Below are 26305 nucleotides of genomic sequence, written 5' to 3'. Positions count from 1 at the left end.
AGGATCCCGTGGAAGGAGAACAAGGTTTATTCTGGAATAGTCTGTATGTCCCTTCTAGGTGAATGTGTTTTCAGAGGCAGGGGGTATTATGTAATGAGTAAGTGGAGACTCCAGAGTCATACCACCTGGATTTGAATCCTGACGCTCCATCACTTACTGCAACTTCAGCCAGTACCTCAGTTTTCTCATCTGTAAAATGGAGGTCATAACAGGGCATCCCTCACGTGTTTGTTTGATGGTGAAAGCAGGGAATGTGTGAACCATACAGTAGTTGACAGTGGGTTTAAAACTCAGCTATGCTGGTTCTCAGCCAAGCAAGCTACCTGCCTTAGTCTCTTCATTCAAACAATGGGGAATAGAAATAGTACATACCTGACAGGATTGTTTCATGTGTTGAGGAAGTGGTTACAGAGGGACTAACACATGGTAAACATTCGATAAATGTTGTGAGTAGAATATGATATGCAGGACTACATATTAGCAGGCATTATGTACCAGTGGTATTATTTTTATTATGATAATTGTTACTCTGAGCCTGGCTAGACCACTCCCTGGTGAGTTAAAGACACTCTGTATTATAGCCCAAGCTATATAGACTTTGGGCTGGCCATAAAACATTGTGTCCTTGAACAAATTCCCTTCCCTGGGTGTGGCAAGCTCACCTATCGCCGGCAGGAAGATGGGGCCAGGCCTCACTAGGAGAGCACTGAAGGACAAGAAAGCCGGCAAGATGCCTAGCGACAGACAACTAGGCCCTCTATCCAAAGTAGCACACAGCTCAACTCTTCATCCAGAAGAAGGCACTCTCTTCCCAGCTTAGATCTCAGCTTTTTGTTAGTGCCTTCCAAAGAGCAAGCCTTGGTGGAAGCAAGAAGCACTTACTGGCATCAAAACGGCAGAAGATCCCGGCATTGTTGGGTTGGGCAGGGTCCCAGGCATGGAGGCTGGCATGGGCTGTCTCTGTCTGTTGTGGAGATGTAGCAGAGAAGATAGAGAGCCTGGGACAGGCCTGGCAACACAGAGAAAAAGCAGACATTATTCCTGATGCCTTGGGGCAGGGGATTCACCGCCTGTGTCCACAACCAGCGGGGACAACGCCATTACGTGAGCAACGGATCCAATCCTCTGATGGCAACCGCATAATTGAGGATATTAGGGAAATAATAACAAATAAAACACAAGCCTGGCTTCCTCTGCTGCTTCCTAGTTAATACATCAAATTCCACTTCATTTCCTGACCTCTGTTATCTAACTCATGTTCAATAGTCAACAAGTCGGTCAATTCCTAGAACCCCTGCTTCTTAGGGGAGAGGCTAGGGGGTGAAACCCTGTGTTTGCTCAGAATTCTCTGCCCTTTGGGAGGATCTTAGACCCTGAGATCTATGTACGTTGCTTTTATCCACACTCTCTGACGCCTCTGCCTGAAAGCCCTCCCGGCTTTGCTCGGAACATACTTTCACTCTCTGGATTTGGATAGCTGACTTTATTCATGAATTCCCAACAGAAATTTGTTTTGACTTTTTCATAGTTCTCCAGCGTGGGTGGGAAAAACAAAAAACAAAGCCAGGACCCGGACCCAAGGAGCAAGACTGAGGTTCATGCCACTGTGGCCGGCCTTTTTCGGCCCAGCCCCCAATTACCAATCCCTCATTTTATAATAACTGGAGGTGTTAGGCTGTTTGACAGAAACTGATTTTGGCCCGGCCTGCAGAACTTGGGTAAGCATTCCTCGGGGGAGTACACAGTTTGAGCTTTTGCTTCAATTTGCCAGAGGAAAAAAAAAATTTTTTTTAGGAACTTAAATTGATTTAATGAGCCAGGGAATGTGTGGCTGAGGGAAAAAGGAAATTATTTGTGTTTATGAAAAATGGCAAATAAGTGACCTCCTCAGCTAAATTCTCAATCTCCTGATGCTTTCGCTCTGGGGAGCTCTATAAATGTCAAACCATTAAATTCAAGATTTAACAAATAAAACAAAGCGAATAAACAAACAACCCTCCATGCCCCCTGCTGCCCCGTCCCCAGGACCTCTGAGCCTCTCATGTTAAGACACCTTATGCTGAATGCCACAGAAGAAGCTTTTGCTTCCAGGATTAACGCATTTTCTTAAACGGAAAAAAGATTCCCTCCTGCTAAGTGCTGGGTAATGACTTCAGATGGAGGTGTTTGGTGTGGTTGGGTGTCTTTCTATGTTTCAGGGGAGGACAGTCCCGTCCAGAGTACTGTGAGAAGCCTCTTTGAGCTCATGTGCCTTGCCTCCTGTGGTGGACTTAGGGAGAAGTGGGAGACTGACACGGGGATGGGGTGGGGTGGGGTGGGGTGGTGGGGAACAATGCCAACATCTTCTTCTGCATTGCTCTTGAAATTCCAAAGAAGATTAGGTTTTCTACTCTTTTTGCCTAACAGCTCCTTGGGGTATACAGTTAGCTATCACAGGCACATGCGTCTGGGAAGGATTAGTCATAAATTAGTTAATATTTATATGTTTAAGAAGTTATATATGTGAGGGGCACCTGGGTGGCTCAGTCAGTTAACTCACGGGTTCGAGGCCCGCATCCATTGTTCTCTGTGCTGACAGGTCAGAGCCTAGAGCCTGCTTCAGATTCCGTGTCTTCCTCTCTCTCTCTTTCTTTGCCTCTCCCCCACTTACACCCTGTGTCTCTGTCTCTCTCAAAAAATAAACATTAAAAAAAAGTACAGAAAGAAGAAGTTATATACACGAGAATAGAAAGGAGTATAAAAACCTTTACAGACTCCATGCCGAGGTACACAAATGACACCCAGCTTTATTAACGGAACATGTATATGAGCAGTTACACAGATAGGCCAAGGTAAGTAGCCTATAACAGTAAAATGAGTGTTTTCAGAAAAGCAAATGAGTATCATGGGTATTTTTTTGACCTGTGCCCTGGGGATTTCTGGAGTATGGATCAACAATAGGATTAGTAGAGTCTTTGAAGGTCTTTCACCCTTCACAGTTCTAGAAAACTGCTGGTGCCTGTCCATTGCTCCAGAATTCTATAGTGGGTTGTAATTTCATTGGGTCCTAACGCCTATCTCACTCAGAGGTGGATAGCTCGAAGCAGATAAGTATAAATGTGGATCTATCAACAGGCAAGGTTTGCCTTACATTCTTTAGTCTTAATATTTTGTTTGTGACCTTTCCTGGAAGGAAAATAGCTGTATATGAATGGTCAGTTCCTCTAGGTGCACAGTTAGTAACCTGAACTGCTTTATAATGAGAAAGACTCACTACAACCATCTCTACAGATAGATAATCATCTATCTATCCATTCGTCTAGAGATATCCAGGTGGACCGAGAGATTTACACACATACATCTATACATACGTATAGATACATCTAAACCTTCCACCATATATCTGTCTCTCGTCACCAGGAGGAATGCTTTGGGTATAGACAGGGACAAGCAAAAAGAGATAACTGAGAACATTTTATTCTGTTGATATGCCATACCATACTCATAAAGAAAGAGCAGCATATTAGCATCATTTACATTTTGTTTCCAACATGGCATTTTAATAATAATCTCAGTGATCAGTGTTTATTGATGAGTTATTATTAAAAAAAACAAATCAATTAAACAATACTGATGTGAATGGAGATGCAAAAGTAATTAAATTTAAAACGAGTTTCCATTCTTCACGAAACTGTGGAAAACTCCCAGTTGGATACAGTAGCTGGGGGATGGTATGTTTTATTTAATCAATGTTCTTATTAGATCAGTTACTTCCATGCATGGATGTACTAGATTTTTAAATATCAAGCATTCCCTCATTAATTAAGAAAGTTTTTCAGAGTACTGAGCTCCCTTGGAATTATAATAATAATAATTGCCTAATGACAGCAACCAAACCAGTTAACAAAATGTACTTGGAATAGAAATGGCTATTTGCAAACGATGTATGTTTGGACTCTGAAGAATTTTCAGTTATGATTTTACACAGATCCTACAAATAATTTCCCCAGCCCATGTACAAAACTGTGGCATTTTCTAGGCTTCTTTTAAAACTACAAACACTGAAAGAAAAAAAATACTATTCCTACCCATCACTGGGTATACAAAAGACTAGATTGAAGTGATTATGTAGGTTGGCCCAATAAATAATCATTTGTCCAGAGTATTCTGATCACTGAAGCAAGAGTGGTATCGGACTAATTACATAAATTATCTAATTCCCTTAGTGTATACAGAAATAATTATTAACACATTGCACTTGCATGAAACTTTTTATATTGAACTTAGACAGTTTCGTATTTTTCAAAATATTCTCACCTTCATGTGACTTGAAGCAATGCCATGTGGTAGGTCAGATTACCCCCAGTTTCCTCAGAGTAAGCTGAATTCAGAAACAGTTAAATGTGTCCAAGGTCACATGGGTCATGAAAAGAAGCAGGACTTCTATTCAACTTGCAACACAAGGCTTCCCCCATCACACATTGATGGCTCCCATAACTAAGTTATTCTTGATTTTTTTTATACTAAAATAAATGCACGGTCTATTTCCTTTGATATTCACACCACTCCCTGGACTTTGCAAAGAAGTCGTAAAATTCTCTAGTACTGCTAACACGAGAAGTCACTCATCCATGTGAAATTATGTTTTCTTCCTTTAAAAAAAACCCAAAAAACTTCCCCAACAACACATCAGTTAGTCTCTGAAAATAAGATGGCAAATCGCAGTAAAGTTGTGAAAACAAAGACGCAATAGTCTTTCTCCAGTGCGGGCTTGTTGCCATGAGCTAATAATTCCAGACTTTGAGTAAGCCGAACCTCCTTTTTAATAACCATATGCCTCTAGGTAAAGTATTTCTACTAAAAATTATTGAGGCATGGAACAAGGTAAGATGTGTGAGCTCATGTTGGATTGTTCAATTACTACACTGAGTCCCGTAGCATTAAGCGCTTTCCAACTTGACAGATTATTCCTCTTTATACACTTGTATAAACACACTGCTTACGGCCGAAATCTATGTAAGCTTTTCTTTCAATTAAAATGTCAAGGATGACAGACTGTGTTTTTGGTGTCCTTAACAGAATGAAAGGTACCATAGCAAGCGATTTCATGTCCTCATTTTTACCCCCAAAGGATGTTTTCCAGTCTAGGGGTGTCTGAAAAGCAAGGTCTGTGTCTGCCAGCCTTTGCCCCTGGACCAGCCTGACTATCTTTAAGGAGCTAAGGGCCGGTGCTTTCTTTTGGAAGGTCTCAGGAGGGTCCCTATAGACTGCTTTCCTTTCCTGGATCTCCCAAAGATCCAGGACGTCATTTAAACTCAGGACAGACAAATCTGTCAGGTAGGTGGCCGGGCAAAGGGAAGAAGCAAGCAATAAAAAAAAATAAGGTTAAAGAATTGGAAGATCAGTATTAGCATCAAAATGAGACCATGGAAGTCTAAGAGAATCATGAGGAGATAATAAATAACAACTTGGAAGGAGGGGTGTGTGCAGAATAATATAAGAAGCTTCAAAGTGATAAAATGGAAAGAAGAGTGGGCAGGAAGCAGGAGATCCAGATGCTACTGCCATTAGAGTTTCTGGCTTTGGGGGAGAGACTTTCTTCACTTTGGGGCTCTCCACTTCGTCATCTATTTCATGAATGGATCAGACGACGGGCCATCTGGAAATACCCTGAAGCTCTAAAATTCAGATTCTAGATGTACCTGGGCGGCTCCGTCAATTAATCATCCGGCTGTGGTTCAGGTCATGATCTCACAGTTTGTGAGTTCAAGCCCCCGGTCAGGCTCTGTGCTATCAGTGTGGAGCCCCCTTTGGATGGTCTGTCTTCCTCTCTCTCTGCCCCTCCCCCACTCACTTGAGCGTGCACACACACGCTCTCTCACTCTGTCTCAAAAATTAATAAACATTTTTTAAAAATTAAAAAAATAAAATTCAGATTCTAGGTCTTGAAAATGAAATGTTCTTAATCGCAATACACTATATGTTTTATTATGATCAGGGCACTGGCTTGCTGACCCAGCACACAGTGCAACAGAGTATGTGGTCAGCATCTACACTGGATGGAATGGAGTCAGTATAGCACTTGGTTCTTAATGTCAAAAATACATTTGAAATGTGAATAAACTGCAAAAATAATGTATCTCCAAAGAGCAAGAGAAGTTGCTAAAAAGAACTGGATACATTCCATGGGGTCCACACTTCTTCCTCATCTAAATGTAACATAATTTCACACACAGATTGGAGAAAGAGTACTGTCCATTATCACTGTATTTGCTTATAAAAAGAAATGTGCTTTCTGTTCACCGTAAATGAAGTATTATGGCCTAACTTGGCAAACTAGTTTCCGTCCAGAATGGGGAGCCTAAAGAGCTAAATGGGGTAAATACAAACTCTTAAATCTTAGGAGAAGGCTGTTTGTAATGAGAAGTAATTATCATTCTCCTCCCAAGTGGAATTTAAAAATTCTTTTTGAGGGGCGCCTGGGTGGCTCAGTCGGTTAAGCCCTCTGACTTCGGCTCAGGTCATGATCTCACGGTTCGTGGGTTTGAGCCCCACATCGGGCTCTGTGCTGACTGCCAGCTCGGAGCCTGGAGCCTGTTTCAGATTCTGTATTTCCCTCTCTCTCTGACCCTCCCCTGCTCATGCTGTTTCTCTCTCTCTCTCTCAGAAATAAATAAAACATTAAAAAAAATTTTTAAATTCCTCTCTTTGTAAAGAAAGAAAATTGCCAGATAATCAAGTAGAATGTGAAATGGAAAAACAATACAGTTGATTTCCTCTGTGGGTAATAATTACATTGTAAAATGGGGCAGTAAGAGCAATGCCTCAGAAGCTGGTCTACCTGGGTTGGAGTCCCAGCTCTGCCACTTACTAGCTGTGTGACCTTGGGTAAGTCGCTTGGTCTCTGTGTGCCTCAGTTTCCTCAACTATAAAGTGGGATGATGGAGATATTTACCTCATGGCGTTAAATGGGTTACCACATATTAAATACAGTTGACTCTTGAACAACACAGGCATTAGGAGCCCCAACTGCTCATGTAGTCAAAAATACACGTGTAACTTTGAGTATCCCCACAATTAACTATGAATAGCCTACTTGAGAACATGAATGACTAATGCTAGTAGCCTTAATGATAACCTAAACAATCCATTAACACATATTTTGTATATGTATTATATACTACATTCTTGCAATAATGTAAGCTAGAGAAAAGAAACTGTAAAGAAAATCATAAGGAAGAGATATAATCTATAGCACTGTACTTTATTCATTGAGAAACATCCCCATATAAGTGGACCCATGTAGTTCAAACCCATGTTGGTCAAGGGTCAACTATATATTAAAGATGTTCAGTAAAATTAGTTGTTTTGTTATTATTCTTCTGAAACACAGACCAAACTGTAGATTAATCCCTACACTCCAATAAAGGAACTGGAGCTTCAGGCTGGGAACTGAAAATTAACACCAATCCTTAGCTTTAATTCAAGAATCACAGCAGCCTAACAAAATGCCTATAAAAATGTCCCAAACTTGCTGCATTTATAAGATATCTTTAAATATCCATCAACTCGAGATTCCCAAACCCTTCTGCGGAGGCAAATGGACTCCTCTCACCCACAATTTTACAGAATTTCAAAATGATTCACACTGTTTCTCAGAAAGGATCTTTGAAAATATTTCCTCAAAATGGAACCAAACTAGTTCCCCAGAGATCAGCTCTCAGTATCTTGTTTTTCCTGAAAACAATGACAAAAATCCAACAGAAGCAATAATTGGGAAAACAAGACAGCTATCTGGCCCATAATTTAAAAGACATCATTTTACCCATATCTTTTGTTGAATGAGCTCATGTTCTGCACCAAGCCTCACTGCCACGCTCCTAAAGTTGGATGGCAAATACATTTCCCCTTTTAACAAATGAGGAATTTGAGACAAAGAAGTAGAAATATTTGGCCTGAGAAAAGGCACCAAAATATCAGCAGAATTCAATTAAAATATGTGTTTCCATTTCAGAGCTTTCTTAGCCTCAAGGAAGGACCTCTGGTAAAGATCTGGAACCTCCCTGCAAGATCTGTACCCCTCCCCCTCTCCCTCTTCCCTCCTCCCCGCTCCCTTCACCGCCACCTTTCTTTTTCTTTGGTGACACAGCCATTTGGGTGTCTGGGAAGAGAATGTTACCTTTTTATCTGTACCCTAGCTGCCATCCTTCCTAAAAGGCTAGTAAAAGAGCCCCATGAAAAACAGCAAATTCTCCAGCTCACTAAGAGATACCAGTAAGCCTGGCTTCTTGTGACAGAACTTGACATGCCTCCAAGGCCATTGCACCATGTGGCCACTCACTGCCTCTCCAGCGCATGGCCCTGGGCTCTGCACCAGTGACATAGTGACTTCCTTCCAGCTTTGTGGAAGTACCACCTTCCTTCCTGCCACAGCCTTGAACGTTAAGTTATCCTCACCACCTTCTCTGGACAACCCCAGAAGCTCAGGGCCCTTTTTTGGAGTGCTCTCACCCTGCACTTCTCCCTAGTAACATTTATCACCATTTATTCAATCAATGAATCAATCAAAAATCAAACTGAGCATCTAATACAAGGCAGGCCCTGCACACACTCACTTCAGAGTGGAAAACTAGTTTGGCAAGTTAGGTCATTTGCCTAACAATTCATTTATAAATTCACAATCTGTGGCAACAGGTTGAAAAACAAAATAGGTGCATATCATGGTCTCTCGCAGTGTACCATCTCAGCTCCCCAGTTATAATTCTTCAATGATTTTGAGTGATTTTTAAAAATGTCTCTGTTCCAAACTAGACAATGAACTTCACAAGTAAGAGATTGTGTCTGCTCTATTTTTACTAATGCAGGTCCTGCAGAAACCTAAGCAAGTGTTTGGTACCTAGTAGATGCTAATAAATACCTCTTGAGTTAATAAGAATATAGATATCAAGGATCTCTTCAACTGGCAATAGACGTTGCAAGTACAGGGTTCAATAAATTATCTTTGCTAACTAATGAGAAGAACTTCATTGATTTACAAGTTGTGAGTGAAACTCCAATTTACATTAACAGCCTCATATAACCCATTTCTGTTCTTGAAAAGCGTAAGTGGTTATCCCCAAGGTAATCTGTATTTTTTATCAGTGCCCCTTAGATTAAACTCAAGCTTTCAGATGAGTTCTAGACCCATTTGTTTTTGCATCAATTAAATTAATTTCCATTTGAAATTATATTCTAGGCATTTCATAAGAAAAGGCCAAGAATAATTCAGCCCCACTCATCTGTCTCCAATCTATGTAATGTTTTAAAAATTGGATGCTTGCCCTGTAATAAGGCTGCATTTTATAATGGGCAGAGCCCTGGGCTCGGAGGTACCAGTTACACCCACACCACGGTCAGCTAAACATCGCGTTTCTGCTTTGCGCTGACTTATTGATATTGACAAGAACACTTTTGTAATCATTATCACCAGGGGTGTCGGAAATTAAATTTACCACGCAAGATAAATTTGGGGCTCCTTTTTTATCAATTTTGTACTACTGCTGCCTTTATTTTATAGATGTAGTATCTGATATCTTGGAAATGTAACTTCTTTTTTCTTTAAATAAAAGCCTGGCTGTGAGAGAGCCAATGGTAGTAATAAAATGTAACACAGTTAACAGAGCAGCGCCTTGCTGGAGGCTTTGCTGGGTTTTATAGGATATATTCTCTATCTACTCAGGCAGAGGAGATGTTTACTAGTGCTTTCAAGTGTTTTAAACAGAGAGAGCAGGAATAGAAAGGGAGATGTAAATTTATGGACATTTTGTTAAGACTATTAAATCAATCTCTTTTTTTTCTTCTTTAATGACTGATTTCTGCACCATTAATCTGAATTAGTCATGCAGTCAGCCTGATTCATTTAAGTTAAGCAAAAACATGGTTGGATTGGTTTCTGATGTACTATTGTCACTACAAAAAAAAACCCACCCCGTTTTCAAAATCTGATATTTTTTTCATTGTAAAGAGCTAGAGGCTCTTTTAAGAGACCCTTTAGAAAAGACCCCTAAATGCCTGAGCAGTCTGGCTTTTGCCAGGAGTCAGGCTTAAAGACATGAAGAGATGGTTTTTCAATTAGCCAATAACTTCCCAGTTGCTTCAATTATTCATAAAGTTACACTCAGAAAGGCAAGTAAATGCAGATCCAAAGACATGAAATAAAAGATGATTTTGAATGCAGGCTCAAAGAAATGATATACATCTGGCTGGCTGGGGAAATTTCTTCTTTACAGAGACGTAGCTCTAAGTAAAATTTCTTCCTGTTTCTAAGTTGTTAATAAGCTTCCTCCTTGCTTCATAAGGACAAATAAGTAGCCCTCTGATTATGAGCCTTGTCATTTACATGTGATTGCTGCTTGCACTCATTCACCATCAATGAATAATTCATGGAGACATTCAGTGACACACTTGCCTGGGGGTTCTGTAGAGGCAGAGAGCTCCCCGAGCTTACAAACACCCCCCACCCCCTTACTCTTAAGTCAGCGATTCTGTTTTGGTTTCCTCTGGACTCTCAGCTTGTCAGTTATCATATTTTAATGGGTAATGTGTGGCGGACGCCACACCCTGTACAGTCGCCCCATACATGTGATCCAAATAGATAGTGTCATTTTGCAGCTAAACGACAAAAGCGCCAACTGTGAAGAAAGGCTTCGGCAAGAACAGAAGACCTCTAGGAAAGATCATCTGGACCACCTTTACTCATCCTTGCACTTTCCAAGGTCTCCCCACTAGGTCACCCCCACTAATGCCTTTAAACCCAACCTCTTCCTAAATCTCAAGGCAGGGTCTTTTAGGCACTTTTCAAGTACCTCTCCTGGGAGACCAAATTTATAACACTCTCCACCCCACCTCTTGCCAGGATTATTTCAGCTCCTAGGAGAAGGCGCTAGTGACTATTAGCTCCACACTATACTGGCAGGAGGGGGGAATGACACACTTAAACGGATTCCTCAAGTTCTGTTCTTAATGCTAAAGTAAAAGAAATGCTGAGCGTAACCTGTCCTCTAAGGAAGCACAAAGAGAGAGGCATTGCTTCAAGGCTTAGCACGCTCCTCACTAGGTTACATCCTGACAGACAGCCGCAAACTCTGCACCATGGCTGTGATCAAATAACCAGAAACCATAGGAGAGAGTGTGAGAGCCTGGAGAAGTCTTTGTCAGGCAGAGCTGGGCATCATGGGGGAAGCAGGGAGGGAAGGGCGGGGGTGGGGGTGGGGAGAGAACTTGGAGAAGGTTCTGAAGGCACACAGACAAATACTGAAAGGCCAGAAGGGAAGACCTAAATGGAAAAGTAAGAGGAACAAGACCGGGAGATGACGATAACGGTCTTCAAGTTTCCAAATTACTATATTCAGAGAATGGTCACCAGCTACTTTCAAAGCCAACCAAAGCAGACTAATAACTATAATAAACCAGCAGCACATGGGATTTATGTTAGAAGAAAGAATATCTCCCCAAGAACGAAGAGTGTAAAACAATTAAGTGGCTTACTGAAGTTTTGGAATTTCCTCTTATTAGGCTCTTAAAAAAGAGACTCGTCCCCCGTCTGGCATGGTTTCTGGGGCGGAGGACGAGGAACTGGCAGACTTCTCATAGACCTAAATTAGGTCTATTATTTTCACTGATTCCAGTCAGAGTGGCTGACAGAAATGATAGAGATAATGCTGGCTGCCACCATTAACCAGTAAATCGAATAAAGCAGCCTCGTGTGGCTGACAAGGCATAGGCTTTGGGCTGCCCGCCGGCCCTGTCACAGCCCATGAGTATATGATCCGTACAAGTCACTTAACTTCTCTGTTTTCTCATCGGCAAAAGTAGAGCAATACAACCCACTTCCTAAGTACGGTGGGAAGACACTCTGATAATTGTATAGGACATGATGTTTTGTATGTGTTTGTCCCTTGGAAGGTGATCGATGTATATTCTATTCAAGAGATGATGAATCTAGTTTAGAAAATAAAATTACGGCGAATGTCATTTTAAAATACAAAGGAAGGGGCGCCTGGGTGGCTTAGTCGGTTGAGTGTCCAACTTCGGCTCAGGTTGTGATCTCTCAATCTGTGAGTTCAAGCCCTGCGTTGGGCTCTGTGCTGACAGCTTAGAGCCTGGAGTCTGCTTTGGATTCTGTGTCTCCTTCTCTCTGACCTTCCCCCTGCTCCTGCTCTGTCTCTCTCTCAAAAATAAACTAACATTAAAAAAATAAAATACAAAGGAAAACTATATTGTTCTAAAATTCAGGGTGAAGTTGTTTGGAAAAAAGACCCAGAAACTTCCAGCTTCTCTGAGGGATCTGACGGTACTTTCCCATCACTATGAGACCTAATACCTCCTGGTATATTTTCATCTTGGGGAAATCTGCTCTGATTTTTCCAGGCCAGGCTGATCCTTACTCTGTGTTCACATAGCATGTGCCAGTCTCTCTACTAGACTGGAGAGAGAGCATCACAAAGCACAAAGCTAGGGGCGCCTGTGTGGTTCACTCAGGTAAGTGTCTGACTTCAGCTCAGGTCATGATCTCACGATTCATAGGTTTGAGCCCTTTGTCAGGCTCCATGCTGACAGCTCGGAGCCTGGAGCCTGCTTCGGATTTTGTGTCTCCCTCTCTCTCTTCCCCTCCCCTGCTCACACTCTGTCTCCCTCTGTCTCTTGATAAAATAAAACATTAAAAAAAAAAAAAAAAAGAGCACAAATCTCGGCGCACAGTAGGAGCCTTGGGTTTGTTGAATGACTTAATGATGTTATGTCACTGTACGTGGTCTCTCATTTCCTGGCAGCAGTACCGTCACGACACATCCATGACAGTCTTCCTATTAAGGGTCACGAGAACTTGAAAAGTTACCATGAAAGAACTGTCAACTTATCATTGACTTGAACAAGGGGGTTAGGGGAGGGGCAGAGTTTCTAAGAAACTGATATCCTCCTTGAGCAACCTTTCCTGAGCTACTTTTCAAGTTCTCCCACTTTGTAGGAGCACTTATCATGAGCTAAATTGATATTAATCTCAAACACTTAATAAAATAACAGCAATAGAGTTCATAGTAATGATACTTGGCATTTGCTTTGCACTTTGCAGCTAAGGATCTCAAAGGGCTTTGCTAATTTCAGAGCTAGTCATGGGCTAGATACACAAGCAAAGAAACCATTGTGTATAGCTTCCCTGTGGACACAGCTGATTTTATCATTAGGTTCTGAGATTGAGACTGTGGTCATACTATGTGCATAAACACACCCACTACCCACAAACACCCTCAGACATCTACATGCCAAGAGGCAAAAATGATAAACAACGTTTGGCCCTAAACGCACTCTTATCTGTATTAGCTGGATCAAACCTTGGAGTGCAGATTTGTATTTTGATACACTTGTTTTATTATGGTACTTCTTCCAACCTCGTTCTTGCTGTATTTATAGGTATAATTGGAAATTCCACATCTGTTCTTTAAAGACTTATTCTTAAAGGGCTTATTTTTCCTTTAAGTTCATGAAGGAAATTTTGTTTAGGCTTAAACATACAGGAGTTTATATATAAAGCATCACTGCTAAGGCACTTTTCCCTTCCTTGGTGGCCTTGCATTTGCCAAAGAGAGTGACTTGCTCAGTTTCCCATATTATTCCCCAGACAGCTCTATTCCTACTTCCAAACAAATGTGGTATTTGGGGTTTCGAGTTTAAAATGTAATTTGGTATCATTTCAGATGTCTTCCTACAGCTTAATAAACATCTTCCCCAGAGGGACTTGGGGTCTGATTTTAATTTGTGGTAGGGTTATGGTCACAGTAAATGTCAATTTTAGCTATCGACAATAAGCCCTACTAGGAAGCGAAATTGTAAGTGAATGACAGTACATTTACAGGACGTGTGCCACATTGTGCTTGCTCATAGGAGTTGACTGTTCCCCAAGAAATCCCTTCACTGATCTGTAATGAAAGTCTGGTTTCTCCTCAGGGCTCTGACTATCAGTCACTCATCGGAAGAGAAGTGTCAATCTGCAGACCATAAGAAGCTAAAGTGAAGTAGTCAAGCCCTCCATGACAGAGCTTTGAATCTGAACTCCCCAGCCAACATGTCACTGCATCAGCCTGGTGATCCTGGGCTGTGTCCTCTAGATCGCCTCAGAGTTTCTATTTCTTCGTGTATAAAATAAGGTTGGCTGAGCCAATGATCTTCACGGATCTTTTCTACTCTCAAGTTATGTCATTGCGTAGGATCAAGAGTGGGTAACCTGCCTCATGGAGAAGCTTGAGATTTTGGAGAAGCAGCACATTAGGAGGGGATGGGCTTTCCTCAAAGGTGAGACAAATGAGTAACTTGCCACTGGCCTCTCTTGGACATTTCCTTTCCTTGAACAAAAGGGAGGTTCCAAAGATCACTGAGTACAGGTAACATTTAACAAAGTAGGGCAGGAACCAGTGGTGCTGAAGGGTAGGAGGGGAGGGAGGTTTCTTCTCACAGGGGAACAATGATCCTTTTAATTAGCATGTGAAATAAAGGTTTCACTCTTCTGTGCCTCAGAGTCAGTCACGTGTTATTAAGCAGAATACCAGACTTTAGGAGACGTAGGACAGGCCTTAAATAAGGATTCTGTCTGTTCAATATAGTGCCATGAGGCCCATTGGGATTGGGAAAAAATTGGGCATTCTGAGAATGACAAAAGTCTTCCAAGTCTGACAGTTGCCAGGAAAATCATTTCCACTACTGAATAGTAAATGCTAGCTTGCCCTATCTACCAAAGGGCTAGGACAACATTCCCTAACTGCCTATGTTGAGCTCTATGGGTGATCTTGTCCATGGTGCCTGGGATGGTTAATTTTATGGGTCTACTTGACTGGGCCATGGGCTACACAGACGGCTGGTTATACATGATTTCTGGGTGTGTCTGTGATGGTGTTTCTGGAAGAGATTAGCATTTGAAGGGGTGACCTGAATAAAGCAGATTCTCCCTCCCCTAAGGGGTGAGTGGGCATCATCCATGGTGATGTGGGCACCATCCAAACTACTGAGGTTCTAAATACAATTTTAATGAGGAAGAAAAGTTGAATTCTCTGTCTTTGTCTCTATCTCTCTCTCCCTCCCTCCCTCCCTCCTTCTCTCTTTCTGCCTGACTGATTGAGCTACCACATCAGCCTTCTCCTGGCCTGGAACTGAGACTTATACCATCAGTGGCCTTGGTTCTCAAGCTTTTGGACTTAGACTGAAATTTGTACCACTGGCTTTCCTAGGACTCCAGCTAGTAGACAGCAGATAGTAGGACTTCTATGCTTTCAGAATTGGCATAAGCCAATTCCTTACAATAAATAATATATAATGTGATCATATAATAAATTATATATTAAATGATCATATAATATAATAAATTATTACATATGTATTCCATATTCTATTGGTTCTTTTTCTCTGGATAACCCTGAGTAATACAGTGCTCATCTTTAGGCTCTTTTCTCTAGGAAGTGTCCCATATTTCTTTACACATATTTGATAGCAGTGAATCAGTGGAATCCAGGCATTCACTTTGACATCCCTCATCCTCTACTTCCAATCATTCACTATGTTCTATCTACTCCCCTTAAGACGGACCTGGAATCCATCCACTTGTCTTCATCTCCATTACCAGGATCCTAGTCCAAAACACTATCTTCCCTCACTTGGTTCTTCCAACAATTTCTACCTTCAGTTTTACTCCTCTCCAATCCAGCCTCTGCACTGGAGCCAGAATGATCTTCATGAACCAATGATCTAATCATGACTTTTCCCTACTCAACATTTTTCCACGGCTTTCCTCTACATTTGGGATATAATAAAAATCATCCTTTACATGGTGTAACTCTTGATGTCTATAGTACTGCTTTCCAAGCTGACTAGATATGTTACACCCATCCTGGCTTTCATTCAATTCCTAGGATGCGCCAAGCTCTTTCCTACCCCAGGGCCTTAATACATCCTCTTGCCTTTGCCTAGAAAGGTTAGCTATTTGCTCTTCTATTGACCAGATCTTGTTCGTCCTTTAGGTCTCAGTTTAAATATCACTTTCTTGAAATTTTCTCTGACCCCCTAACTAAAGGTGCCTCTTATTTAGAGCGTCTCATAGCTCTGTGTGTTTTTCCTTCATGCAATGCCTAATAATATATGTATAGGCATGATTATTTATTTAATGTCAGTCTTTACCATTACACTTCTACCTCCCTGATGGCAGGGGCTATATATCTTTTGACTGCCAGAGGTAAAATCATTCTGATTTCCTTTAACTGCTGGGAAAATCTGTGCTTGCTTTCTGGAATATTCTACCCCATTTGATGGAGGAGAAAGGAGAATACCATAATATAGCCAGAAAGAGTTCTAGAAGTTAAGAGGATTGATCTAACATAAGTGTGTACCACAATATTTGCCTACATGCTATTAATAATTGATCTTTCCACCTTTCTGAAGCTGGGGGCTATTTGTTTAGAAAAACACAAAAGCAAAAATGCCAAATGGAAATGTCCATCCCATTGCTTGTAATTTTTGCTTTAGGTCAATGTTGAAGCACTCAACCATGCTTATGACAATTGAGTATTTTCCATTTTTGCCAATCGTTTCGATTGCTGAGGCTCTCCAGAAGGGTCAAAACCTGTAACTTTTATGTAAGGTTCCCAAGCATTTAATATATATGCCAAGAACACCTCTTTAGTTAAAAGAGGGCATGAAGAACTATAGTGATAAGTGCCTCGGATGGCTTTCCTTATAAGGTAGAACACTGAAAAAAAGATCTTCTCGTTTTCTTTTTTTTTTTCTCAAAAACAAAGTAAACAAAATCAGTGATTTCAAAGTCCAGTGTGGCTGAGAAAACTCATTTCCTTAATATGGTGCGGGCTCAGGAGTGATGGGGAGGGAGCAGACACCCAGCAATGATGGTCTGCTGCAGGCTTCTGGCAAACTTTTTGGCCTATTGGTTCACAGCCAGTGTTTTCCTTCATAAATGAATTCCACATCTTTATTAAGTTAAGTATTTCTTTTTTTATTATTATTTGAAACATACTTTAAATATTTTGTTTTATGACGTCCTGGAAATTGATGCAATTCCTTCCAGATCAAGGAAGATGGAAAAATCAATTACTTTTTTTTTTTTTAACACTGAGAGTGATTATACAAAAATTATGCCCCAATTTATCCATTACTATGAATATCATTTGACGTCATGTGTGAACAACACGAGACAGCCAGAATTAAGGGCGTCTTTCCGATTAGATGAATCAGTTACTTTCACAGAAAAGCCCTAATGGTTATTAGATAGAAAGACACCCCTAGTTTGAGGTGATTTGTAGGAGACTGTGTCATTAGAATTACAGATTTTAAATTGCAATCAGCCTTTTGTAAGAAAAATCCCTGCAAGAACAAATCAAAAGACCTCAAAAGCCTGACCTGAGTGTCGGATGTCAGATCCTTCACACAAACAAGTTATAGTTTGCAATCCAGAAACCGAATCTTATTAAAATGAATTTTATCTGACATGGATGGAATGTCAATGCTGGCCTATTTACAGATGAGTTAATTGGGTTTATCTAAAAATGGAGAAATTTTTAGGGTCCTTTCAACCCCGAGAACCGTGGTTCAGAACGCTGAAGAGGGCTGAGGGAAAAACACAAAGCCCGGCCCTCAGCAGAAACTAGAGTCGCCTTCCCCACACTCTTCAAAACCAAGTTCTCAAAACCTCCTAATGGGTTTCACTGTTTTCTTTCCCGTGCTTATCATAATCAGTGAACCACACATTTGCATCTCTAATGGACCCTTTTCAAAAGTGTGTTGACATTTCTGTAGGTTTTGAATAGCTCTTAATGCTTCTCTCAATTTGGTCAGGTGCCCACAGATCTCCTTATATGGATGGGTCTTGACATATAGACTGCATGCTTTACTCATGGATTGTTGTGTGTGTGTGTTTTTTAATCCCTGGGAACCTATCTTAATTATACTCTTAAAAAAGTGAAAACTCAGAAGTCAGATGACTCAGAAAATGAGCATCTAACTGGATATCCACATGCAGAGGGCAGCATCTTAACTACCTCTGTGAACTCAGACACAAGTCAAAAGCACTATCCCTTATGTGGTAAATTCACTTTTTGGAGCTTCTATTTTTGTCAAAAGGAAATAGATATAAATAAGACCATCAAGATAAACATAGGTTAGGGGAGAAATCAGGCAGGGAGCTCATCATCTGAGCAAAAAAACGACACCACATTTTTTTTTTTTTTTTTTTTTTTACTTCTTGCATTTTCTACAAGAACTGAGAACCCAGCGGGCTTGCAAAGGAGCAATTTCAGTCCCACCTACTTTCTGTGGCTTCAATATAAAAAATGCCATCCAACAGAAACACAACTAAAATTATTTTTTAAATTTACTTTTTTTTTTTTTAAACTCAGCTCCTGCCATGTTTCAGGAACGGGGGCTGGGAGTGTATAAAAGATCATTCTGGGTCTTAAGAAATTCATCATCTAAAAAAGAAAAGAAAAGAAAAGAAAAGAAAAGAAAAGAAAAGAAAAGAAAAGAAAAGAAACGAAAGGAAAAGAAAAGAAAGAAGAAAGGAAAGAAGAAGGAAGGAAGGAAGAAAGAGAGAAAAATTATCTATTAAGAGAAACACACAAGGCAAGTAAGTATAATGGGTATAAGGGGAACCCCCCCCCCACCAGCCGCAATGATATCCAATACCATGGGGGTTTGGGGGCAGGGGTCTTAGAAGAAGAAATGAAGAACTGCTCCAGGAAAGAAGAGATGTTAGCTTTGCACGTGCACATGCTGCATGTGCACACATGTGTGTGTGTGTGTGTGTGTGTGTGTGTGTGTGTGTTCATGTCTGTGTATGTGAGAGAGTAAGGGACAGGGGAAATTGGCAGTAGGGGCAATGATCTGAGTTAACCATCTGTGCAAGGCGGGTTGTTTAAGTACATTGACACAGGCCAAAAAGATTAAATAATTACTGACGTTCATAGCTTAACATGAGATGAAAACAATCTCTTTGGTGGGTACCAATCCTTACCTAGAAATACATGCTCTCTGATGTGCATTCACTCAGCCTGATCCCCCTATAGATGCCACATTGAGAATTGCATATACTTAGAATTTTTAAAACTGATTTTCCAGTATTTTCTGTAGATGGCTGAGTTACAAACTATGAGAACCATTTGATAGGCTATACTGCACAATTTGATCATTTTTGAATTAGGGGGCAGTGGAATAAAGGAAGAGATTTGGGGTAAGTGGGAGGAGGGAGGTGCTGGGATCTCCAGGCAGGGGCTCAGCATTTTTCAGAATCAAAGGAGCCCTTCTTGGCCCTATTATCCTATATTAAATTGCATTGGAAAAGGTAAAAGTGCAGCTAGAATTTGGCCTTCCTTTTACTGATTCTGAAAGCTTTTCCAAGACAGAAAGTTGGTATAACTTGAGCTTTCTCTCCCAGATTTCTAGTTTCCATTTCTTACTTTGAGCTCCATAAGCCTAGATGGGCATGAGATGGGGGTGGGCATATATTTTAACCATCACTTGTATGCAGCATATTCATTGATGGTGCCTGAAAGTAGTTTTCTGTGTTTCTTGTCACTTTTACTCTCTCTTTTGGATACTCCTTTTGCAACAAATTAATTTCAGTTCCAAGGGAGGAAGATCCTACTCAAAGCACTGTGTCAAATGCTGCACTAACAAAATCATGGATTTCCTCATTACTTCTAGCACAGAATTAAAACATAGATTTAAAGATAGGGTTTTTTTGTTTGTTTGCTTGCTTGTTTGTTTTGGTTTTTGGGGTTTTATGGGTTTTTTTTTTTTTTTTTTGGTCTACATGACTTGAAACCTTTTGAAAAGTAGGTTGTTGTCCCCTCATTTCTAAATCAACACTGGCAGTCACTGAATGCACCCTTTCTTTCAAAGGAAAGAAAGAAAGGAAGAAAGGAAGGAAGGAAGGAAGCAGGCAAGCAAACCTTGGTGATCCCGGCTTAACTATGAAAAGGAAACAAGGGCATGAGACAAGGTAGCTTCAGAGAGTGGGTGGCCCAGCCCACGCCTTCCCATCCAGACTCTTTCACTTGTTTGCAGCTCTCACTCAAAACCCACTCCTTCTGTGTTTTTGCATATGAAAAATGAGGTTGTAAAAGTGTCAGCCGCCTTTTGACCAGCTAGTAGGAATAGCTAGTAAAAGATAATTGGAAGGTATTTCATCCATAAGATGTACAGCTCTCAGCCGATCAGTTCCTGGGTCCTTAATCTGTTTGTTTCCCCTGAGTTTCTTCAGGCCGGTCAGAATTCTCAAGTGTGGAGAAGCTCTAAAACAGCTTATCAGATCAAGAAGCTATAACAGAATGCAAGTTTCCAAGACCATTCCCAGCAACTTGAAAACCTCAACCCATGCCCTGCCTCTATAATATATAGCATTTCCACGCTGTGGCTGTTTTAATAAACCAGTGGATATTTCCCTCCAATCTGTTTGCTTTTAGTGGGCTTTCTTCCCCTCTCCGAAGAAGCTGGAATTATACTGTCAGACAAATGACCAGAATAACTGTGCATTGCTCTAGACACCAATGAATAAAATATATCAAATGCTGCATATCCCTAGAGCGTATTATTCCACTTAGAAAATGGTATAATTGACTTTGGGGTAGTGTAGGGGAAAAAAATCCAAGTATTTTTGAGTTGTAGGGTTATTTTCTGGTAATTGCCTGACTTGAAACTTTAGTTTGTCAATCAGACAGTTCCCTTAGCCTTATAAAGGTTTTTTTTTTTTTTTTTTTTTTTCCTGATGGGGGCGAGGGTGGGGGGGGAAAGGGGAGGTTATTGAAGGAGAACTAAGAAAATGGCTAAGCCCCTCAGGCCTTTTTTCTTGTCATAAAGTTGTTGTCAAAAAGATTCGCTATTATGTCTGGGATGGGTGAACTCCGTGGCATTTTGCGTTCAGTAAAAATGTCTCAAACCATTTTTCAAACATTTTGAGGTTTGGCAAAAACCCGAAATCCATCTTGCCAAGCACTTTCCCCCCTTAATTCTTAAACCCATGTGTCTTTCAAGGGAAATTTAATCCGTATGTTTCTGATTCATTTACACTTAACTCATCAAAATGGTGTTTTGTAAGAGCTATTTGATGTTCAAGAAGTCTTATGAGCTTCTCTTTTTATAAGTCTGAAAAGCCTTTCTTTCTGAGAACCAGAAAATTGTATTTTACCAGCTGTAAGCCAAATGATTTGAGCTGTGTTAAAAAGCAGGGACCTGCTGAATGCAGGAGGCAAAAAAAATAGTGGACACGATGCATAAATAAAGATCCTCATGTGTCTGTCTGCTCCTGCATCTCCCAAAGACCTTTCAAACTCCTTCTTCCCTGGAGAAGCCTAGCCCCTGGGGCCTAAGAACAAGCTAAAAACCTGACTCTGAGAAGAACGATGGTCCTAGAGCAAAAATTCTCATGGATTACGAAGATCCCCAATAGAGAATCCCAGATCAGAATCAACAGAAGTAACACCTGGTGTGTTCTCGGAGATAAATCTACTACGTAGGAGATAAAATGGTCATTGAATTCCAGGATTGGAAGGGACTTATGAAATTTCTCATCCAAGCTCCTGGGAGGAGGTGCGGGCCCGAGTTAAGGGAGCAGCTATGGGCCAGGGGGAGGGCTCTGTCTTCCATACTCGGCTTCCAAATGAGAGGATTTCCCAGAAAGTATTCTGAGAGTAAATCTGGTTTAAAATGTGTTTAACAACAAATATCTTAGTTTTAGATGAGGACCTTAAGGTTTGGGGAAGGAATCCTGAAGTGTTGGGATAGAACTGGCAATATGCCCCAGGTCTACTGGCCCTCGTCCATCATATTGCCACCTTGCCACCATGTCAAAGCTTTTCCAACTCTGAATGTAGCTCATTAGGGGGTCCATTGGTGAGAAAAGGGTGAAATCAGTTTATTCTGATGTGACCAGTATCTTAGAAAAATGAATAGAATTTAAGATATCCACGAATGTTATACACAGTAAAAATTAAGGACTATTTCATCAAACTACACACACACACACACACACACACACACATGTAAACACACACATGTGAGGATCCTGGGCTATAAGATAAAATATTTCCTACTGTTGTTCATATCAAAAAAGCTTCAAAACCACTTTACCACACCAAAACCCAAACAAAGCAAAACAAAACAACATGTTTCTTTTACTAGTAGTTAAGCCAATAGCAGGTTTCAGTTGGCCTCCTTAAAGACCACATGGCTAACCAGACCCAAAACGATACTTCTCCCCTCATGGAGGAAATCCTGTGAATCACTGGCCTGTTGCACCAAAGATGCTTTAATACACAGATGAGGAGAAATGGACAAAGAACAAATGCGTGGTGGAGGCAGGAAGGGAGGGGGGCCAGCTACCTAGCTGAGAAAAGAAAGATTTGTCTTCTTCCTGATATGATTTACAAACGACAGGAATGATTTCCAACTTGCATCCTGTGCAACAGCACAGTGGGAGCTTTGGGCATATTAGCACCAGCATATTTCCAAAGTGCATTTTCCAAGCACTTAACAGTCATTAATTAGTTAGAAACATCCTTTCAAGGTCGGGAGGCTTAATAGTTCATCTTCACACAGCAGAGCTTTGGAGACTTCAGGGAAGCCGAATTGTACACCACCTGGATAATTACTGTGGGAAGATTAATTGGGTTAACTGGCTGTGAAGAATCTTGTGATAAAGCATTATGAAAAACGCTGCCCCTGTCACACTGTGAGATGTCAGAGCTGGCGTCCTTTGTGCCTAACAGCTAAAAGCTGCCTCCATGGGAAAGGATGCAAAGTCATTAAAACAACTGAATTACCCTTTGCTCTCTCTCTCTCTCTCTTTTTTTTTCAGAATCGTAATGAAGTGACAAGTTTTCTGTGGTCACAAAGTGCCTGAGTCTCTTTGGGATTAGAGTGTGAAGTGGGTTGTGTTGGGAATTGTGGTCTAAAACCAGTCCCTAGGTGGGCGGGAAGGGGGAGGAAGCAGCGAGTTTCAGAGCCCAGAGGTCACATCCTGCAGGTGGGTGGGTGCTGGTTCTGGGGCGGATTCCAAACTCTGTCCTCATCAGACACGCACTCAGTGCAGTGAGGGCTGGTGCAGGGAGAGGGAGGAAGGGGAGAGCGGTGGGAAGCAGAGAGAGCCAGACTCCTAGACGGTTACCCCATCTCATTGACGGCCCAGGGACAGCACGCCCCACCCACTAACTAGACACCAGGGAGCTTTTGGCTGGAGGTGGAAAGCAAGCTATCTTGTCCATTTATTTCCCCATCCCTCCCTCCAGATCGGAGGGTGGTATCTTTGCACTGCTAGGTACTTGAATGACTCTCAGCTTCTCAAAGCCAGCTGGTTGGGCTCCCCTGTGCCCCTGCTCATCTCAGTCTTTCTTTGCTCTCCCCCAACCACATCATCTCCAGGAGCCAGAACTCAAAAGGAGCCTGAAAAGCATATGCTTGAGCAAGAAGATGGAGTTCCTGGCACGGGGAAGTCCAATAGCCTGGCGGGGCAGACACGTGTTCCTCACCGCATCCGAGCTAGGCCCTGGCCCTGCCACTGAATAGCTTTATGATAATCCATCTCTCTGCTGTGTGGATACCGGATAATTCACCACATCTTTGGATGGCCTCAATTTCTGAATCTATAAAATGAATGGTTCCGCTGAAGGATCTCTAGGGTTCCTGCCTTATCGATGCATTTAGAATTATGGGGTTATTACTCTACTGCTAAGAAGTTCTGGATGGTGAGAGGGAATGGTGAGAAGGAAGCCTAATGAGCTGACGTTCTTTGTGACCTGTACACAGAAGCTTCCTCTTTGCTCAGGATGGAAGGAAAAGGCCCCAAAGCAGCAGTGTTCTAAGCTAGGTCAAGAGCTGAATTAAGAAACATAGTGTGGTTAAAGAGAGGCCACTGTGCAATCGTTTGAGGGTGGATACTGCCTGAGAGCAAACTGATGGCGAAAATGCAACGCAAGAGTAATTTACATCTACATTTACACTAAATGGGTTTATCATAATTGCTGTTATTATGATTAATTCCCGAGGAATTAAAGAAGATCATCCTTTTATTGCACTGCTGCTGAGCTGACTGAAGTCTTAAAATAAATAAAAAGTCAGGAAGACATGGATGCAAAAGAAAACCTGCTTTACACTGTCTAAAAAAGAAACCTACGACTTACCTAAATAAAGGTAGTGGGGGTAGAAAGACCTGCCTCTTCTTGGCACTGAAATAATAATCTCTTCTGGCCAGAAAAGATCTGGTCATACAGAATAGGGTCCACAATAGGATTCTCCCCTCACCTCCCCTACTGCTCATAGTCTCATCGGCATTCTGTGACTCAGTTTACCTGTCAGGGAAGACACTGCTGAATGACAGCATTTATCTTTACCTTACTGATCCCCAAAGAGTATCATTATCCAGACTTCCACAAAAGTCAACTGGTCCCACTTGGTCCCATTATGAAATAGCTAACATTTCCTGAACATTTACTATTCTGAGTGCTTTACAGTCCCCATGTCATGGACTCCGTCTTGTAGATGAAGTAAATGCGGCTCGAAACTTTCACAACAGAATGTCAAAAATCACATAGCTAGCAAGTGGCACAGCCAAAGTTGGAACACAGATCTGACTCCAACGCAGTTCATAGGGCACAATCACGTGGGCCAGATTGGATTTCGAATAAACAGGTTCCACGTCTGCAAAGGAGCTCTGCTTTACAGACCTTCCCTTAGTAACAGGGACCCCGCTGAGGGCAGAGCAGCAAAGCCAAGTGGGCAGCGAGGAGATATACGGGCTAGATGACTCCAAGCTGGCCTCTCTGTCATATCAGCGCATGTCCAGCTCCAAAGGACCTCAACTCTTAAAGATCTTTGATTTAAAAGAAAAAGAAAAAAGTCCTAAAACACAGGAACTCATGGTAGGCATTCCAACTTATATAACACAGCCCATTGACCTCATTTTCACCTTCCATTAACATGAGTGATTGAGTCTGTGCATTAATAGATAACTTGGTATTCATTTGGAGCCTTATTATTATTTTTTCCAGGCTTTGCTTTTTTGGACACATCCAGTTCTATTTCAGTCATTTGGATGGCAAAGAAAGAAATGATAAGGTAGAATTCAACTTTTGGTATTCGGTGGAGGAAAGGAAGACTTTGCTGATAGCTGGATGGGCTCTCTCTATTGTAGAACTACTGTCCTGCTCTCCATAATGATCGCGGACTATTGATTAATGCTCCTTGGGTACAGTGTTGTTTCATCAATCATTAAATAAGCTTTCTTGCCAGGGTAGGTGCAAGAAGAAAAGATGTATGGACTTGTTATAAAGTGTATATGTACTATGTAGCGGGCTTTGGAGTTCTAAGGCAAGTCAATTTCAGTTTTCAGGGATGTAAGTAGCCAAGGAACCAAGACTTGTGAAATACACAAATCTGAAAGCACTGCTATACTATTTAAGAAGAGACTAGGAAAGTCTGTTTACAAATCACCAACAAATTTAGACCACAGAATTTTGATTGGCTTCACCCACCTTTATCAATGCCATTAGTTTACCTTCTTCCTCTCAGCTATTTCCCACATCCCTGGACTATGATCAGTCACTCAGGTACTTGCACACACGTCTTTCTTGTAGTCCAATGCAAAGGAGTCCCCTCCAAAGGTCAAAGGCCCATGTCAACCAGACAAAAAGGGAGCAGAAAGGAGAAGCCAGTGTTCAAACTACTGCTTTTTTAAAAAAATTTTTAAAGTTTATTTATTTTTGAGAGAGAGTGAGAGCACGGCAGGAGGTGGGGAGGATGGACAGAGAGAGTGGGAGACACAGAATCTGAAGCAGGCTCCAGGCTCTGATCTGTCAGCACAGATCCTGATGCGGGGCTCGAACTCACAGACCACAAGATCATGACCTGAGCCAAAGATGGATGCTTAACCAACTGAGCCACCTAGGCACCCTGCTCCTCTTCTTTTCAAGTACAGTTCCAGATGTGCCCATCTTAACTTTCTATCAGGAAGATGACAGTGCTCATTCTCTCTCATCGGTCCATACTAATCTCTGCCTCTTAATGTTGACCTCGCCTTCCTGACCAACACAGAACTAAATAAAATGTGAGACGACATTTTTATCGTGCAACTTGAAACAGCCTGGGGTGCATTTCCAGCATGGGGCCCTGATGTAATGTTTTGAACCCCGTTACTGCTACACAATTCCATGAATCTCGCCATCATAATACTTTTCCAACTGCCACCTTTGAAATCCCCTTCCCTTTGGTCTCCAAACACCATTTTACCACCAAAGAATATACATGAGGG

The 26305-nt window shown here is 41.5% G+C and overlaps 1 protein-coding gene across 3 annotated transcripts in view; it reads right to left on the bottom strand.

The window, feature by feature from the left end:
• The window catches only part of CREB5 (cAMP responsive element binding protein 5), a 400955-nt gene that overhangs the window by 96359 nt on the left and 278291 nt on the right, over positions 1 to 26305 (bottom strand). For all 3 annotated transcript variants that reach the window (XM_039229907.1, XM_039229908.1, XM_039229910.1), the window contains one exon: positions 883 to 1009. In XM_039229907.1, coding sequence (XP_039085838.1) covers positions 883 to 1009 — 127 coding nt within the window. The remainder of the gene's footprint in view (positions 1 to 882; positions 1010 to 26305) is intronic.

The sequence above is a fragment of the Hyaena hyaena genome, unplaced genomic scaffold (genome assembly GCF_003009895.1).
Source record: "Hyaena hyaena isolate Hyena2069 unplaced genomic scaffold, ASM300989v1 scaffold_40, whole genome shotgun sequence".
Lineage (NCBI taxonomy): Eukaryota > Metazoa > Chordata > Mammalia > Carnivora > Hyaenidae > Hyaena > Hyaena hyaena.
This window is presented reverse-complemented; position numbering and strand designations above follow the sequence as displayed.